At 38.5% G+C, this 17,632-nt stretch overlaps 1 protein-coding gene across 2 annotated transcripts in view; it reads left to right on the top strand.

Moving 5' to 3' along the window:
- The window catches only part of unc5db (unc-5 netrin receptor Db), a 199,282-nt gene extending 187,655 nt beyond the window's left edge, over positions 1-11,627 (top strand). For both annotated transcript variants that reach the window (XM_020706238.3, XM_078952552.1), the window contains exons 15-17: positions 2,220-2,384; positions 7,040-7,218; positions 9,668-11,627. In XM_020706238.3, coding sequence (XP_020561897.1) covers positions 2,220-2,384; positions 7,040-7,218; positions 9,668-9,920 — 597 coding nt within the window. In that variant the 3' untranslated portion in view covers positions 9,921-11,627. The remainder of the gene's footprint in view (positions 1-2,219; positions 2,385-7,039; positions 7,219-9,667) is intronic.
- The last annotated feature ends 6,005 nt before the right edge of the window (positions 11,628-17,632 follow it).

Here is a 17,632-nt window from a genome sequence, read left to right on the forward strand (position 1 = left end):
ACAGTACAAAAACTGAGTGATTGCTGGAGTAAAAACAAAAATAAAACTGCTTTATAATGGCTGATGTAGCTCCTTAAATATCGCCTTTAAAAGTCTCTGGCCTTAGGGCACAATAACCACCTTTTTTTTACATCAGGCAGAGCTGCTGAAGACGGCTTCTCCTGCAATCATTTATTTCAGTTACGTTTTCCTGCTTCCAAGTCTGCATATTCCCAGGAGCAAAACAGTGTCCTCTTACATTATTATTTGTAAAACAACCATAACTCTCATCATACAAACAAAGCAAAGTGAACTCACTCAGAACTAGAAATCCAGTTGTTTAATATAAGTATAAATTACATTTTTCTGTTATTATTGGCTCAGAATCTACTTGCATAGAATTTAATTAAAGACCCACTGCAATGAAAATGTCTTTTTTAGCATGTTCCTGTGGTATTTTTCTCGTAATGGAGAACATTTATAAAGAAGGTTGACATTCTAATTGCATTTCTCAGTATTTCTTTATTCAATTTGTGGTGAATCAGGAGCAGATAAAAAAATACAGTTTGAATAAGCTTGTATTTGTTACATAAAATCTACAATCATCAGCTCACTCCCCCTTCTCCGGTCCATTCTGATGCTTCGTCTTGCAGACAAATAGACCCATGTACAACTTTTTTTTCCTCATCCAAGCTGGCATCTGGTTAAAAACTGTACGGCTGGGTAGCTCCAATATTGCTCACCATTTTTCTTGCACCAGTGGTGTAAGGTTGAGGGTTTGAGGGGCTGTAAGTTAGCGGAAGAGTGTAAACAAAGGGATGATGGGAAGTATTGGGTCGCCGCAGCTCAGAGGGGAATTTTGAATAAACTGCTGTCGCTCTGTCCCAGAAAACGACACAGTTTAATCAGCACAATCATAACTAATAGACCACGAGGAAACATTTGCCCAATAGATCAAAAGATGATTGAGGCAGGACTTTCAAACATCTGTAATGGGTTTGATCCATGGAATTGTATTTGCTGTAATATAAAAGCTTCATTTTCTGTCACAGTTTTGTTTCATCTAAACAAACATTTCCCCTTCATCTTGTTGGACAGCATCCTGAAACCAAGGAAAAAAGAGTGACTCACTCAGTATGTATATCTAAGAAACATCATCGTAAGGAGCCAACATCAGTTCTGAATCACATTTGCCCCACGGGGAGAGCTACGGGAGATTTAGGGGTTGGCAGCTGCCCCTCCAGCAAAAAGCTTTATCCCCCCACTTGCTCTCTCAATTTCTTTAAGTCAATATTATTGTCATTTTTGACATAGATTAAGAGATCATTAATATAAGCTTCTTTAAGCGTTAGCAATAGCACCTCAGCTAAAATAACTGCTGTTTTAATATTAATAGCAAAGTAATAAAACGGTTTGAAAACCATTTAATATGTAATTATATTCCACTCTGCTGTTCTTGTATAAAACGTTTAGCTCCGCCACTGTTTTGCCCTGAGAAAGAATATAAAAGTACATGCTTCCATAATTTTTTATTGATGCAGCCATTAATAGTTGCTGTATTAAATATGAACATTTTTCACTGTTTGTTGCCATTTTCTGAGACACTAAACTCAGCTCCCCTGTGTGCTGTTGCTTGAACACCTGAATGTTGAGGGAAAGTGTTAAAGTGGAAAAACCCAACCTCTCCTTATTTATGAGTGCTGAGACTGTCTCTCATGGAACAGGTGCAGAATAATGGCCAACCATGGAACCATACATCAAGGAAGCTTTTCTTGTCAAAAGGCATCCCAGGTTTCCCCGTCCAGAACACCTCCCCATCCTCTTATACTGCTCACAGGATTCATGATCCGCAGCACATTTTAAAGCCACAATCCGAAATACTTACAATCTCAGCAGTAATCATATAACTTTTAATTCGCAGATACAAGTGAGATGGACTAACAGATGTCTGTGGTATTTTCCCATAGATGGGTCTCTACCTTAAGAATAAATAATACATCAAAACTGGGCTCTGCTGAGTTAAGATTCAGGTTGTATATGTAAAACTCTCTTAAAGGGTTATTTCCATGCAATAATTTAGGAAGCCATGGAATTATGCAGACTTGAAAGCCAGCTCTTACCTTTTATCCTTTCAGTGACAGCCCCGATAAGGATAGCTGCATCATCTTGTTCAAAGCATATGTTCAAGCTGCTGTGTGTTTCTTACTGCCTCTGATGTCTTCTTTTTTCTGCCTCCTCAGGAATTCTCCTTCTCCCAAGTGTGGTGCAGCAACCAGCAGCCTATGCACTGCACCTTTGCTCTGGAAAGATTTAGCCCTGCCACGGCCCAGCTCTCCTGCAAAATCAGCGTGCGCCAGGTCAAAGGGCACGAGCAGATACTGCAGGTCTACACAGCCGTGGCTGAGGTGAGGCCCGGCAAACCTTGTGTTGGTTTTCCGTTCCCTGTCATCCTTTATGTAACTAAGGAGTTTCTACAGACAGCAGCTCATCTGAGGTCACACTATGTATAAATACAGTGAAGAAAACCCAGTAATCACTGTTTTTCTATGTGCTTTTTTAACCTTTATGTGTTTATGAGTCCAGTGTTGCTATTTAATCTGGTAACTGCCCCCAGCATTAGTCTTCCGTCATCCACTGAGCAGCTCCAGTACAGCCGTGGGTTTGATATCCTCACTACCAATCATGTAGAAGCCTGTCCTCCCTCAAGGAATCAACAGTCATAAAACACACGGTCACATACTGGAGAAATATTGTTCACAATTACCTTTTTATAGTTTCATTAAATTTCTCCTTGATGATTAGTTGAAGTTTGCATGATAGAACATGCAATACATAAGTTTCTAGGGGCGGTGTGCAGCATTCAAATCAGGAAATGTCCAATCAGACGTTTCTTAGCTGGTTTCTTTTAGCTTTTGAAGTTGATCAAAGGTTTACACAGAAAAAGGTTGTTTATACTCTTACGTGCACCATAAGTGTGTCTTAAACCCTGTTTTCTGTGCGGCTTCTTGTCGGAACCCCTACTTGGATGAGACAAATTTTAACCCCTCCCTTCATGTTGCCCCTGAACACCCATTTCAGCTGTTCCCCTCAGCGAGGAAACTAATCCCAAGTCAAGTCAAGTCAAGTTTCCTACATAAACGCTAAGTAAAGACAGAAACTTCAAATGTTTCTTTTACATTGAGATTTTTTTGTTTTCTGGCTTCCTTGATTGTTTTGTCATGGTCATTTTCTGGTATTAACATTTCAAAATACAAAAGTAATAAACAAGACCAAAAAGTGCTGAAAAATATTGAAAATATTTGTTTCTCATAAGCAATTGAACAAGCTCCATTGACCGTATGGATATGTTACTAGCTTGACACAAACATGAGATTTTCAAAATAATCATAGAAACAAAAATTGTCATGGTTTGAGTTACTGTCATGGTTTGAGTTTGTTTTGTCTTGGTTTTTGTTTTAGTTCTTGTTCCGTCTTGCTTGGTTCTGTTTCCTGTTTTATTTTGAAAGGGTTCCTGTCTTGTCATGTCTCAAGTTGTACTTCCTTTGGTCCCTATCTGCCCTGATCGTGTTCACCTGTGTCTTCTCTGCCCTGCCTGTATATAAGTCTTGTCTCTGCCTTCCTCTTTTGCTGGTCCATTAACTTCTGGTCATGTGTTTCACGTCCTCTGGTCTTAGCGTCCTCGTTCCATGTTTCTCGTCACGTCACAGTAAGTTTTCGTTTTTGTTTGGTCATCCTGCTCTGCAGCGCTTTTTGTTCATTTAATAAACCCTGTAGTCCTGAACCCTTTGGCCTCCCGTCTCTGCATCTGGGTCCTACCTGCTCTCGAGCCCCCCTCACCGTGACAAAAAATGTCTATTCTATTTTATTCTATTCTATTCTATTTTATTCTATCCTGGTATTGTTGAAGGAATGTATATATTTTATTATCATTCTAACTGCTCAATAAAACTGTGATTGAACGCTGTTTGACCCCCACATCGCGTTTGACCCAATGTGCTTGACTAATGTGGAAGGAGGAAACATCGTCGCCAGAAAAAGAGGAAGTGTCTAGAAAGTAGCTGAAGATGATTGAAAGCATAACTGCTCTGTACAGGAACTTTACATGACCCTGTTTATGAAACTGCAACAAGCTTCAAAGCTACAAGTGTACTGATAACTATCGATCTTTAGACTAACCCCTCCCACATAGTTAGGACATTCCAAATTAAATAAAGAGAGGAGGGTAAACAGGCAGTCCTCAAAGTAGTTAGGCAGATGTAACTGTTTTTTTACCGTCTTGTGCGTTCAGAAGTAACCTTGACAGGTGTAGTCTATCCTTTCCTATCCTATCCTATCCAATCCTATAATTTGGTCCGACTAAAAAGGCTGTTCCTGCGGTTTCCTTCCCTAAAAAACATTACATACTTTGAGATTGGGATACTACTCAACCTGGGGGGTATTCCAGAGGGGACGTTTAAACTACCCTGACTTTAATCCTGAACTCTGGCTGAAATCCGCCTGAACTTGCTTACTCTGGGTTTGTCGGTTCCAAAAGATCGGGTATGAGTTAGCGTAATTACGCTCAACTTGGTAACCCTGGGTTAATGCATGTGCACAGCAAGTACATAAAGACATTCTCAATGGATCGCCGATTTCCGTTGTCACCATGGAAACGCATGGAGAACAAAAGAGAGCGCTATACTTCACTGAGACGGAGTCGGAGATTTTAATGACAACGCATGAAGATTACACATCCATCAAAAAAGTAATACGGCTGCATCAGCAAAAGAGAGACTTTCTGCTTGGATAAAAAGAACAAACAAAGTAAACGCATGAGTTTCTAAGCTTATTTCTATTTTCATTATATATATATGCAACTTATACAACCTAAAGTTATTGTGCCTAAAGTTAAATGTATTCAACCTAATTTTCTTACGTCTATCCAACTCAATAATTGTTTATACAACTTAATTTTACATATTTATTTAACTAAATATCATATTACTCCAATTCAATTGAATGATTTTCCATCTTCATTCATTGTACTTCTTGAACTCTCATATGTCTAAGTACGAGGCCACTGATATTCTCATTTTTTGTAGCCTTAAATTGAATGATTTAGTGTGGAATTACAGTGTATATCATGTATTTAGTTATCTTGGCTGACTTTAACTTCAGTTCTTGCAACAACATGAAGTACTAGTGGTGCTGAATAAGCTCATCATCCTCTCCTTCCCTCTCACTCATGGTGCAGAAAGAATTAAACATAGTAGGACAAAATAACTCGGCAAAAAACAGCTAAACAACTAAACACACTTGGTCAAAAACCCACACTTAAACCCAAATCCGTCCAGAAAGGGAAAGGCAATGGTATCCCACAATCCTTTGCGCTTCCAATATAAAAGCAGCACCAAAGTTACACCAACTTAATTAAATTGATTTGAATGAAAATAAAATAACTGTCCGAAAACAACGTGTTATTTTTAAGCTGACCGAACTCCAAAAACGTATTTATCTTAACTGACGCAAATAATTAAGTTAGATCAATGTAAAAAAAAAGTTTATCTTTCCAACATCTGAACATGGTCTTATCACCCTCTCACGGTGGAAAAAGTATTATCTGAGCTTCTTCATCCACTAAATCATCTTCAAATAGACACGCCATGCTGCTTCACCTCTCTGAAAACAAACTAACCTTCAACTAAACCTGCTCCAGACCAGGTTATGTTCAGAGCATGAGTTACTATGGCAACTTGCCATACCCTTAAAACTTACCTCCATTTTTGGAACTGAAAGCTGAGGTTGTCCGCTTCCTTAGCCTCAAACTTACCGGGGTAACTAGCATAACCTGCTTTTTGGAATACCCTCCAGATCCAGCTGACAAAGCAGAATGAACTTAAACTTCCTGTTAAATTCATTTCAGACACTAAAGTTTTTATGTTCGGAGTTATAAATGGTATTAAAATAGAGTAAATATTGTATGTGTCAGAATTATTTTTTAACCTCCAGTTTAATATTGGATTTGTTTCTGTTTTATCAGAAAAGAGTAGGGAACTTGTTAGGCCTTTTATTGGGATCTTTTGTTCATCCCAAAGAACTCCTTTCTATCACATTTGTGTCCATTTTTCTCAAAAATGTCACTTTTGGACTCTAAGTAATTAGAGTACAAATGTATTTACTGCTAAAAAGATCCTGTAAATGACAGGAGCTGTGTGCGTCAGGAGGAACAGCTGGTGAATCTGATTACCTGCTCAGGCTCAATTCAAGCCAAGTGGAAAAAGAAGACAGTGAAATGAATTGAGATGCTGTCAAATTTGACATTAATTAATGAACTGAGAACAACATAATGAAAATTGTAATCTTGAACTCATCCGTCTTTTCAGATGTGAGACTGTACTAATGGGTTCATTAGGGACAACAATCATTTTCCTTTCTCAGGCTGTTGCGTCCCCATAGCCTGAGCTAAATCAGATGCTAGATTTTTCTGTGAATTCTCAGCTGATGGACAGATGTGTTTCACAGCATCAGCAGTCACATGAGTCTTGCTAAATCCTAACAAAGACATGCCCTCCATGTGTGGTGAAATGCTTCAAGGGTTGGGCGTTTTCTATCTTCACAAGCCCAACAGTGCACATCAACAGAAGTCCTTCAGCATTCAAAACAGGTAACCCTCCTGCAGGAATGCATTTGAAAGGGACACAGGAAGAAAAACAGCAGCAAAAGAAAAAAACAAAGAGGAAACTGCATACAGCGTATGCTATTTCAGTCTCTGCTGTAGCTTGCAGTCATTTTTAGCTTATGGTTTATAAATTACAGCAAGACTAAGTTTAAACAAGCTGCAGTCAAGCTGACAGAATATGTTAATTGTTGCTGTGCTTCTACTATTTTTAACAAAAAAAGAAATACAGTTCTACTCCTTCCATCTGTTCTCTAACTATTTGTCTTTCTGCAAAGCTCTGTTGTCATAGTGAGCTATCTTGCGTTTTTCTCTCTCTCCTAGCTCTCCCAAGTAGCAGAACTTTCGGCACACAACAGCATTTTTAAAACTCTGTTATGAACCTCATTTGATTTGTTCTTTTAGGGTGAAAAGGAGTCCCCTCCCTTTTTTATGCAGACGGACTGCTCTGTTACATCCCAAACGGGGCCCAAGGCTTTCAAAATCCCATCGTCCATCCGCGAGAGGATCTGTGCTACCTTTGACACTGCCAACGCCAAGGGCAAGGACTGGCAACTCTTAGCCCAGAAACTTCACCTGGACCGGTGAGTCCTCACCTGCTCCACAAAGAGCGCTGCAGTTGGGGAAAAATGTTACTTATGTAGGTCTCTGGAATGCAGCAGCATTTAAAATGGAAATGAATGTCCCAATGCCAGTGATCGACTGATGAACTGTCCAGGGTGGACTCTCCCTTCACCCTGGAGCAGCAGGCCCTAAAAAAATAAGCCCCGACTCTGCACCGGCAAAGCGGGAAAAGAAAGTAGATAGATGGATGTCCTCATGCAAAGGTCCGCAACCTGAGTCTCCGGAGCCAAAAGCGGCCCCTTTATCCCTCCATTGTGACTCTGGCTTTGAAGAAAAACAAAAACAATTTGAATGAGTAATGGGGTTGTAGTTTTGTTAAATTTGGTTTAGTTATTCAATTTATGTTTAGATTTTTTAACTGAGCAAAATGATGGTGAGAGGTTTGATCATCTACCAGAGCGGTTTCTTATTATTTTTATCTCCTGTTGTACATCCATGTCTAGTTGGTTTTCAAAGACAAAGTTCATAAAGTATAGATTTGCATTTTCATAGGGATTGAAAAAAATAGAATTTTCATGTTTAGTTAGAGAAGAAAAAGGATGAATGCACAAGTCATAATAACAGAAAATGCCATGTCTGAGTTGACTTTCTTGCATTTTTAGGTCAATAAAATCTGCGGCAGCTGGAGGATCTTATTTGACCCCGGGGGGATTTTATTTTGAAAGGAACTTGTATGTGCTGCTGTCAAAAGTAAAATAAGTTAAACTAGTTATAATTGGAAAAGTGTAAGGCACTTTTAATTCAGTTATTGTAAATAGTAAAAAGCTACATTTTATAAATGAATGCTTTAATGGCAACAAAAACATCCAGAACGTTTTTTTCTTAACTATGAAATGGAACTTTGCAGCTCTGGATGGGTGTTGATCAATTAGAAACTATTCCTAACGGCTCTTTTAGCGTTAAAGGTTGCAAACCACTGCTTCTTAATGTCCTTAGTGTTCCTTTGTGTGTATTTTTTCTCAGCAGCAAGAGAGAACTTTATGTTTTTTACTCAAGCTTGTGTCATATAGATTTCCTATAGCGTACTTTTTAGAAATAATTTTTGCACTTTTTGCACTCCTCAATGAGTACATGTGTTTTTAATCAGGGGCTGCATTCTGTAGAAAAAGTGCCTCTCATCACATCAGGAAGGTTTTTCATTGGGCCTGATGCTCCAGCAGCCTCTCAGGCCGGCTGAGCAGCTGCAGTGGCACACTGCCCCCAGCTGGACTCACTGGATGACACAAAGGCTGTGTGCTGCACTGGCAGCATCTGCCCCAGTCACAACTGTGGACTACAGTCTCTCCTGTGTGTTCCTATGCTTAAATCCTCACACTTTCCATGCACATGTGGTTTTAGTTACTAAGACACAACTTATTTTATTTTATTTACAGCTGCAAAAAACTGTCACCTTCTGAGAGACAGATGCAAGTTAATTGGGAGATTTCCATGGTTCCTCTATTGATGCAAAGACGACTTTTAAATACTTCAGACTTTAAAATATCAAAATAACGTCTTTATACACAATATGCTGCTTTTGTGTCTTCAGAACTATCGTAAATATTTATATACTGACCATTGCCTAATTTTGAGTACTTTCAAATATATTGTTCAGGATTTCTGTAGTAATTTTAACATAAAAAAAAGAGGGAGTTGCCAGTTATTGCGTTGGTCAACCACAGTGTGCAAAGTTTAATCTAGTAGACAAATAGGAAGAAATTTGTTTAGGTAAATAAAGAATTATTATTATTATTATTATTATTATTATTATTATTATTATAGAATTATAAAGAATTATTATATATTATTATATTATTAGTTGCTCTGCAAAAACAGAACCTTTAGCAATAACTCAACAATCCTTATCCCATTGGCAAATTTTATAGATAGATAGATAGATAGATGTCACACAGATGCTATACAATAAAAGATGCAGTGCAAGGAACACGCAAGATAGAATTATAGAAAATATAAAAAAGAGAAAATGGGCAGAAATAGAGTATACAAAAAAAAACACTTCATTAATAAGCCATTATAATGACATAAAATAAAATTGATAAAACAAACTATAGTAGAAGGTAGCTAGAAGGACAGATATAAAGGCTTCACTGTCATGTTTTCATAAATCACTAAACATGATATAACTGTTCTTTTTTACTTTACTTTTTTTTAACTTTCATTTATTTTTACTTTTAATTTTGACATTTTTCCTTGAAACAAATGTCTTTTTCCTTTCCTAAGATTCAGCTTTTACAGTCTGTGTTTAATGTTTTTATTCTTATGGCATTGAGCAAAACTCCAACTCCATCTTCTTTTAAAAAGAAGATTGAAAATGACTGATGTTGCTTTTTGGGTGTGAATCAAAGATGAAGAATATATCATGAGGAAAAGACAGTTAACATTAAACCTGTATGCTGTGCTCCCCCACAGAAACCTGGGTTATTTTGCGAAGCAGCACAGTCCTTCTGCAGTCATACTGAGCCTGTGGGAGGTCTGTCACCCGGACGCTGATGACCTTGACTCTCTTGCCAACGCTCTTGAGGAAATCGGCAAGATTCACTCCTGTAGCTCCCCAGAGGACCAGGACGAAGACCAGTCTGACGCCGGTCATGTGGATGCGAGCTCTCTGTGTGGACCTGGTGGACTGACCAGTGAAGACTCTGCCGCTGACTTCACAGGCTGAGAGCAAAGAGGCAGCTACACTGCCAGCAGACAGACTAAGACTAGTGCCCGTGTGTGCGTGCAGCCAGTGAAGAACGGCGTGCCGCGCTGAGAGGCCAGGAAGTTGTTGAGTGTGGGAAACGCCGGCCAACTGCTGAGCCAGTGCTGGCCGTGAATCTATGCGTCTGCCGTAAGAAGCTGCCAGGGGGATCAACTGTACATCTATTTCCACTGATTGGATCTCAAAAGTGATTGTTTGCCTTTTTTTTAAGTGAAGTATACATGTTTCTTTCAAACCAATCTTGTAGCTGCACTATTTACCCTTAACTCTAAAGTGACAAAAAACTTAAACCGACTACAATTAAATGAATTTACAAACAGATTAAATTAAATTTACCTTTAAAGATTTTCACATTACGTTTCTAAAAGCACAAATATTTAACTTTGAATTGAAAGAAAATAAAATGTGTTCCTTTTTGTTGTGAAAAAAAAATTGTTTTTAAACTTTTAATTACTCCTATGCATTTTATTTATTTTTTTTAATCAATTTTTTTCATTAATTGCATTTTATTTAAAAATTAAGGCTGCAAGCGACGTTTATATATTCACACGGTATGTCATTGTTTTTTAGCTTCCGGCAAGGATTTATGTAATAGGGGAACACCACTTTTGCGAGCTCGCCATGGTAACGCCATTCAAAATTTACAATTTCTAATCCCAAGATTTTCTCAAGTAGCTTCTCAATGAAGCTCGAGAAGTTAGGAGGCAATAGATTGAAATCCCAGGAGGAGCTTGAATTTGTAGAAGTCATAACAATGATTTTTAGGGGGGAAATTCAAGATGGTGGCCTCAAAAGGTCAACAAAACTTTGATGGCAGTTACATACTTTGCGGGGTGACACGTGGGATCATTTCCATCAAATTCACTTAAACAAAAAATGTTTTTCTATATTGTGAGAAAATCCCTAAATTTCACACTGTGCCACAAAAAGGCCTTCAGTCCTGCGGCCATCCGATAATTATTTCAAAGCTTCTTTTGGATATTCAAGACACGTTTTGGTGTAGTAATGTGGATTTTTAATTATTTTCTGAGCCCCACAAGAAATTTTGGGGGCCATTCCTTTTTCTTTCTTTTACTGTGATCTCATCTTTTTTTCTTTCTTTTTTTTGGGGTGGGGAGGGGTCACTATGCCCAAAATGTGTTTTTACCTGGGAGTAGGTGTGTGCAAATTTTGTTGTGTCTGAGTGTGTGGCAGGGCAAAGTAAGAAAGAATTGTGAAAACGACGTGATCCTTACTGTCTAGCCCAGCTGCAGGACATAGAAAGGACTAAACTACTATTATATTACTGCATATTTGAGTCCTTTTCCCAAATCTGTTTGGAAGGAGCACCTGTTATTTACAAATTATATATTTAACATTTTTTTGGTCATGTTTAAAAATTATCTTGGAAAAATGTTTTTATTTCACATTCATTACAAGTCAAAAGTTTGGATTGACAAATGTGTCCTAATTTTGACTGTTGGTGCATATTTATGGGGTCAATTATAGCTTCCTTTTAATTGAATGTATGTATTTTATTAATTTTTTCTGTCTTTTTTACATTTAATTTGGCTACAGATGATAACAGATGGTGTACAGATAATTTAACAAGTGTCCTAATATTGAAATCCCTCATGTTTGATTATTGTTCTCTTCTGTCAAACAATTCAGAGATTAAGAACTCCTTTCTAGAGAAAATCCTCAGTTTAAAATCTATTTATATTTTTTTGCTTCACAGGAGATTTTCTTTTACACAATCATGAAAAACTACAACAAAAAAAAATTAAATGTATTCATTCCATTTGATGCCTGAAGGACAATGGAGTAATTTAAATAGAAAAGGAGCCACAGAATTCTAAGCATGGCCCTAACCGTCTCTACAGCTTTGCAGAGAAAAAAACACACACAACATCCATTTGCTAAGGAGGAAGAGTGACTAACATCTTATCGGCATATTACCAGCATTTACAGACCTCATATCAGACCCCGACACCCGTCTGCTGCTAAGCCCCCTTCTTAACCTTAGTTCACATGCACACCCACAAAAGCAGACACTGTCACATTTTTGGCTTCCAAGGACATATGCATACATGAAAAAAAAAAAAAAAAAATATGAGTTGACGCGCAACCTTTGACATGTTGAGGAAGATAGTTCAGCAAGAGTGAAGAAATAAGTACAAGTTGAGGAGCCATAGCAAGACAAAGAAAAAAACTCCATAAACCTCATTACACTCATTAAGAATATGCTGTAAGTCAGCCTATAACAGACTCATCCTTTATAAAACATACAGCAATGCACGAAGTCGGTTTACTTGCAGAAAGCATGGTATGTCCATCTGTCACAGGTTGCATCCTCTAACTGAACAGTCCGATAGCTGAGTTTAGACATGTCTCATTAAGACAAAAAACCTCTAAGGATTAAAAAATATTTGGTCATGCAACAGAACAATGTCCTTTTTTTAAAATCTGTTTTGGTAATTGAGGCTACAAACATGAAATATAGAACAATACACCTTGATTTTGATCTAACTATAGAGCGTGTGTTTTATGAATTTGAATAAAAGTACAAATAAATATTTGGTAAATATTAGTTTGATGAAAAAGGAAACATTTATTGTATTATTATTTAAAACTTACTGCTTTCCTTACCAATCACTAGTGAGTATGTTCGTAAAATAACATCTATCCAGTTTTATCTAACCTTGGTAAAGAATAATTATTATTTTATGTCTAATTTTTCTGTTTAAAAAACTGTGAAACTGCAAAAAACAGAGATTTTTTTTGCACAGTGTTTATATAAAAGCTTTTTTTGCAGTTAGATGTAAAAGTTTTGTGCCATCCCTCCAGACAAACAGTCAGCATTTCAAAGATGGGGATGAGCAGTTGTGCTGAAGCTTTCTTAATGCGTTTCAGTTTTTATTTAGACATTTTAGTATTTTCACTTATCGCCATCCCAGCTGGCAATTTAAACTGTTTCATAACACTGACCTTTAACCCTTGAATACTTCGAACTACCATAGGGAGCCGGTTTAGCTCGTGCTGGTTTGCCTTCCATCCGTGAAACCAGGGTTCGACTCCGGGCTGCTCCCTGTTCCCTTCTCTACCTCTGTGCCAGTCCCAAGCCTGGTTGCTTTGAGAGGGTTGCATCAGGAAGGGCATCCAGCATAAAACATTGCCAAGTTTACCATGCTGTGGCAACCCCTGATGGGAAAAGCCAAAAGGAGAAACAAGAACTTTGAACTACCGTAACTCTTTGACCATTTAAGCAGTTAATTCTCATTTAGTCTAAAGCTGAGAAAAGCTGCTTTTAGCATGCACTATAGGGCGCACCATCAATAAATGGTCTATTTTTGGACTTACATGAACCATAAGCTTAGTTGCAAGACAAAAGAGTCCGAAATAAATCCGTCAGCCAGACTTTATTACTGTGTTCTCAGTAACTAGAACTCAATGCGCTTCATATTAACTATGTTAGATGTGTTAGCTGCATTTACTCAACTCAACTCAACTTTATTTATAAAGCACTTTAAACAGAACAAGGTTCACCAAAGTGCTGAACAACACAAAAATTAATAAAAGTACATGAAAATATAAAACGTATAACACATAAAATAGGTCTGGATTCCAACTCAGTTAAAAGCCAAAGTGAAAAAATATGTTTTAAGAGCAGATTTAAAAATACTAAGTGAGTCCATCTGTCTGAGGTACAGGGCCAATTCGTTCCAGATTTTTGGTCCGAAGACTGAGAAGGCTCGGCCACCTCTCCGTTTTCTCCTGGTCTTGGAGACGACCTAAGGGAGCGGGGGGGAGTGTACACCTGAATGAGGTCAGACAGATATTTTGGAGCAAGTTCATGGAGACATTTAAAAACAAATAGGAGAATTTTAAAATCAAAGCGTAAGTGAACTGGGAGCCAATGAAGAGATGCTAAAATGGGAGTAATATGTTCTTGTTTCCGTGTACCAGTTAGAAGACGGGCAGCAGCATTTTGGACTAACTGCAATCGAGCAAGTAATTTCTGGGAAAGCCCAACATAGAGAGCATTACAGTAGTCCAAACGTGTTGAAATAGGAGCATGGATTAAAATCTCAAAGTCATGGCGAGAGAGGAGAGGTTTAACCTTGGCCAGTTGTCTCAGGTGAAAAAACATACATAAAACATACATTTACATATTTTCAATACCTGCAACTCCCAAACTTTTTTGCAACACGTAAAAAACTGAGAACGACTGATTCAGCAAAAACAAACATTACTGTGACTAAGCCAACTCCTAGTAAAAAAACGCCCAGTCCGATGCCACATGCGTGGCTTTATTTACGGAAAAAACTGTAATACAAAGAGTATCAGTACTACAGCTGCAGCTGCTCAAAGGATGCCACATTTATACGGGATGTGTTTGTGGACGAGCAGCAGATAGCATATGAGTTTGGCCAATGAAAAAGATGCTAGAAGTCATCAGCCATAATGTTTGTTCTGTATTCAATGACTTATGTTTGTCAGTTGAATGTGTACGGTTCCAACAGCCTGGACTCTCATCAGTCTGAGGTCTCGACAGTCAAGAACAGCTGTGATTGGCCTCCCAACTGTCCTGTAACACCAGAGATTGTCTGCATGCAGTCTGTAATGAATTGTACGCTAGATCGAACCATTTAGACTACATATCCGTAAAAAGACAACCTTCAGCATGTACTGTACCTCCTGACAGGGTGGGGAAATGGTCTTCTTGGCGTGATAACTTCTTGGGATGTCTACTGTCTCTAACATTCCCATCATGTGGAACTTGGCCTTCAGTTTGGAGATAGTACAAACGTTCCACCCAACTCAGTGATGCTCTATGCAGATCCATCAAATATGGCATACCGGTTGTTGGGTCAGTCTATACTGACCACTGAAGCAGTCCTTGCATCTTCAGATGCTGTGCATTTCCAGAGCATTGAAATGGTAGTTTATAGCAAAATGAGCAGATAGGCATTGATTCAGCAAATACTTGATGTGTGCTACCACTTACTCAGCTGCACTCCTCAGTTGACAAATGCACATTTCTTACATATTTGGCACCATTAAAAGTGAAATAAACAGACATTTGAACAGATTTATTACCATGAAGCATTGTTCCATCAACAACATAACTTACCTACTTTTGCTTTTACAATATTTTCTGCCTTTTTTTAATCTCATACTGGCTGTTGTGTGTTTTGGAGAAGGGTTCCAAATAATCCATGCTTTGCTTGATCAGCACCAGTATCTCAATTACTCGCAAATCCCCTTGATCTCTATCCACTAAAATCTCTGCCGTACTGAGAGTTGAAACAAAGGAGGCATGTTTGTGTTTTAAAAAAAAACTTTTTTCAGTTCAGGATTAGGACATCAACTACTACTGACTTGATACATGCATCCCACAGAGATTTAAATACCTAAAAGTTCAAGTCTTGTTGTATGTGATAAGTAGATTGATTTCATTTAGTGTCTGTTAAGTAACAATTCTCTTTATGTTCATGCATTTTTCTATGAAGTTCATGTGGTAGCTAAGTTGAGTCTTCACATTTTGTTTTGTAACATGGATGTATGCTAAATTGTGATTACCTTGATTTTCGAGAAAAAAAAAAACGAGAGAAAAAAAACTTAAGCACAAAATATGAAAGAAAAAGAAATGACATGTTTTTGTGCAATGCTTGGCAGCTTATATTGCATTGAGTTGGACATTTCTGCGGTGTAAAAGCTATTATGCTTGACATTCACCTACAGATCCACCTCTAGGATATTGTTATTGCGATAAAATTATTATTTGTAACCCTTGTGCTATCCTAGGCACTTTACCATTGGGAGATGGGTCATCTAGACCCACTAGACAGTGCTCTGAACCTTTTTTCTTCAATGATTTGTGATCTTCACTGGTGTCCATGGATGACATGAAATCTTTCCACCTTTATCCACCTTTGTCATGGTAGGGAGAACACCTCAATGTACGGGTGGGGTCATAGGATAGCACAAGGGTTAAAGAATGGCTTACTCAATCATATGTTGTTTCATAAATCTGATTGTGGCAAATCTTTCCTGTTCCATTAAAGGGGAAGCTGGCTGGTTCCATGCTATTTGCTTCACACATGGACCTCAGCTTCATTCTTGTGCCTTGTTTAACTACTTTGAATGGTGAATGTTGTAAAGGAAGGTCTTAAAAGGTGTTAAAAAAAGATCTTTCTGGCTTACATTAAAAAGTAAAATAAATATAATTAAAGATTATAATAATAATGAATAGACTGCAGAGCTTTTCTAGTGCTGGACATCCGTTTGGTAATGCAAGGGCAGCTTTGTAGTATACTGTATCTATAACTATGACATTTTTGGATGTCTTCTGTACAGTAGAATTTGCTAAAGTACATGCAGCCTTCTTGAATTTAAAATAAATGTACAGCTGAAAGGTTAACATGTTGTATGTTGTATCATTGTATTTCCCATCATCCTTTCCAGACAGTGTAAAGTATAATGTATAGCCTATATGTAAATTCAGACTCAGATCTCATCAATCCCCAATAGGAAAATGTAGAGCTGCATAGCAACAATTTGAGAGTGACATTCATGATTTACTCAAGCCGGTAGAAGTCTGCCTGGAGGTAAAAAGATCCATATGCAAACACTGTTCAGTCATGCAGACTGTGTTTTTGATATTGTGTCACAAAATGCACAAATCTCAATTACACAGTCAAGCAGCACTTGAAAATAAAACCAAGCAAAGTGCCATCCCATTCCTAAGCCACAGAATTCAGTATGTTGTCGCTCCACCTTTTGCAGCTATTCCACCTTCAACTCTTCTGGGAAGGCTGTCCACAAGGTTAAGGAGTGTGTTTATAGGAATTTATCGGAACATTCTTCCAAAAGCGCATTGGTGAGGTCACACACTGATGTTGGTAGAGAAGGCCTGGCTCTCAGTCTCCACTCTAATTCATCCCAAAGGTGTTCTATCGGGTTCAGGTCAGGACTCTGTGCAGGCCAGTCAAGTACTCAGTCATCCATGTCCATCCATGCACTGGTGCACAGTCATGTTGGAAGAGGAAGGGACCCGCTCCAAACTCTTCCCACACGGTTGGGAGCATGGAATTGTCCAAAATGTTTTGGTATCCTGAAGCATTCAGAGATCGTTCCACTGGAACCAAGGCACAAGCCCACACCATAATTCCTACTCCACCATATTTCACAGTGCACAATGCAGTCTGAAATGTTCCGTTCTCCTGGCAACCTCCAAACCATCCATCAGATTGCCAGATGGAAAACCGTGATTCATCCCTCCACAAAAGGCGTCTCCACTGCTCTAGAGTCCAGTGATGGCGTGCTTTACCCCACTGCATCCGACGCTTTGCATTGCACTTGGTGATGTGTGGTGCTCGGCCATGAAAACCCATTTCATGAAGCTCTCTGCGTCCTGTACTTGGGCTAATCTGAAGGTCACATAAAGTTTAGAGCTCTGTAGCAATTGACTGTGCAGAAAGTCAGCGACCTCTTTCCAGTATGCGTTTCAGCATCCGCTGACTCCTCTCCGTCAGTTTACGTGACCTACCACTTCTTGGCTGAGTTGCTGTTGTTCCCAAACTCTGCCATTTTGTTCAGATTGAGTTGAAAGCTGACTGGAATATTTAGGAGCCAGGAAATTTCACCTCTGGATTGGTTGCACAGGTGGCGTCCTATGACAGTTCCACGCT

This window comes from Oryzias latipes, chromosome 9 (assembly GCF_053564925.1).
Source record: "Oryzias latipes strain Hd-rR chromosome 9, Olatipes_Hd-rR_3.1".
In the NCBI taxonomy this organism is placed as follows: Eukaryota; Metazoa; Chordata; class Actinopteri; order Beloniformes; family Adrianichthyidae; genus Oryzias; species Oryzias latipes.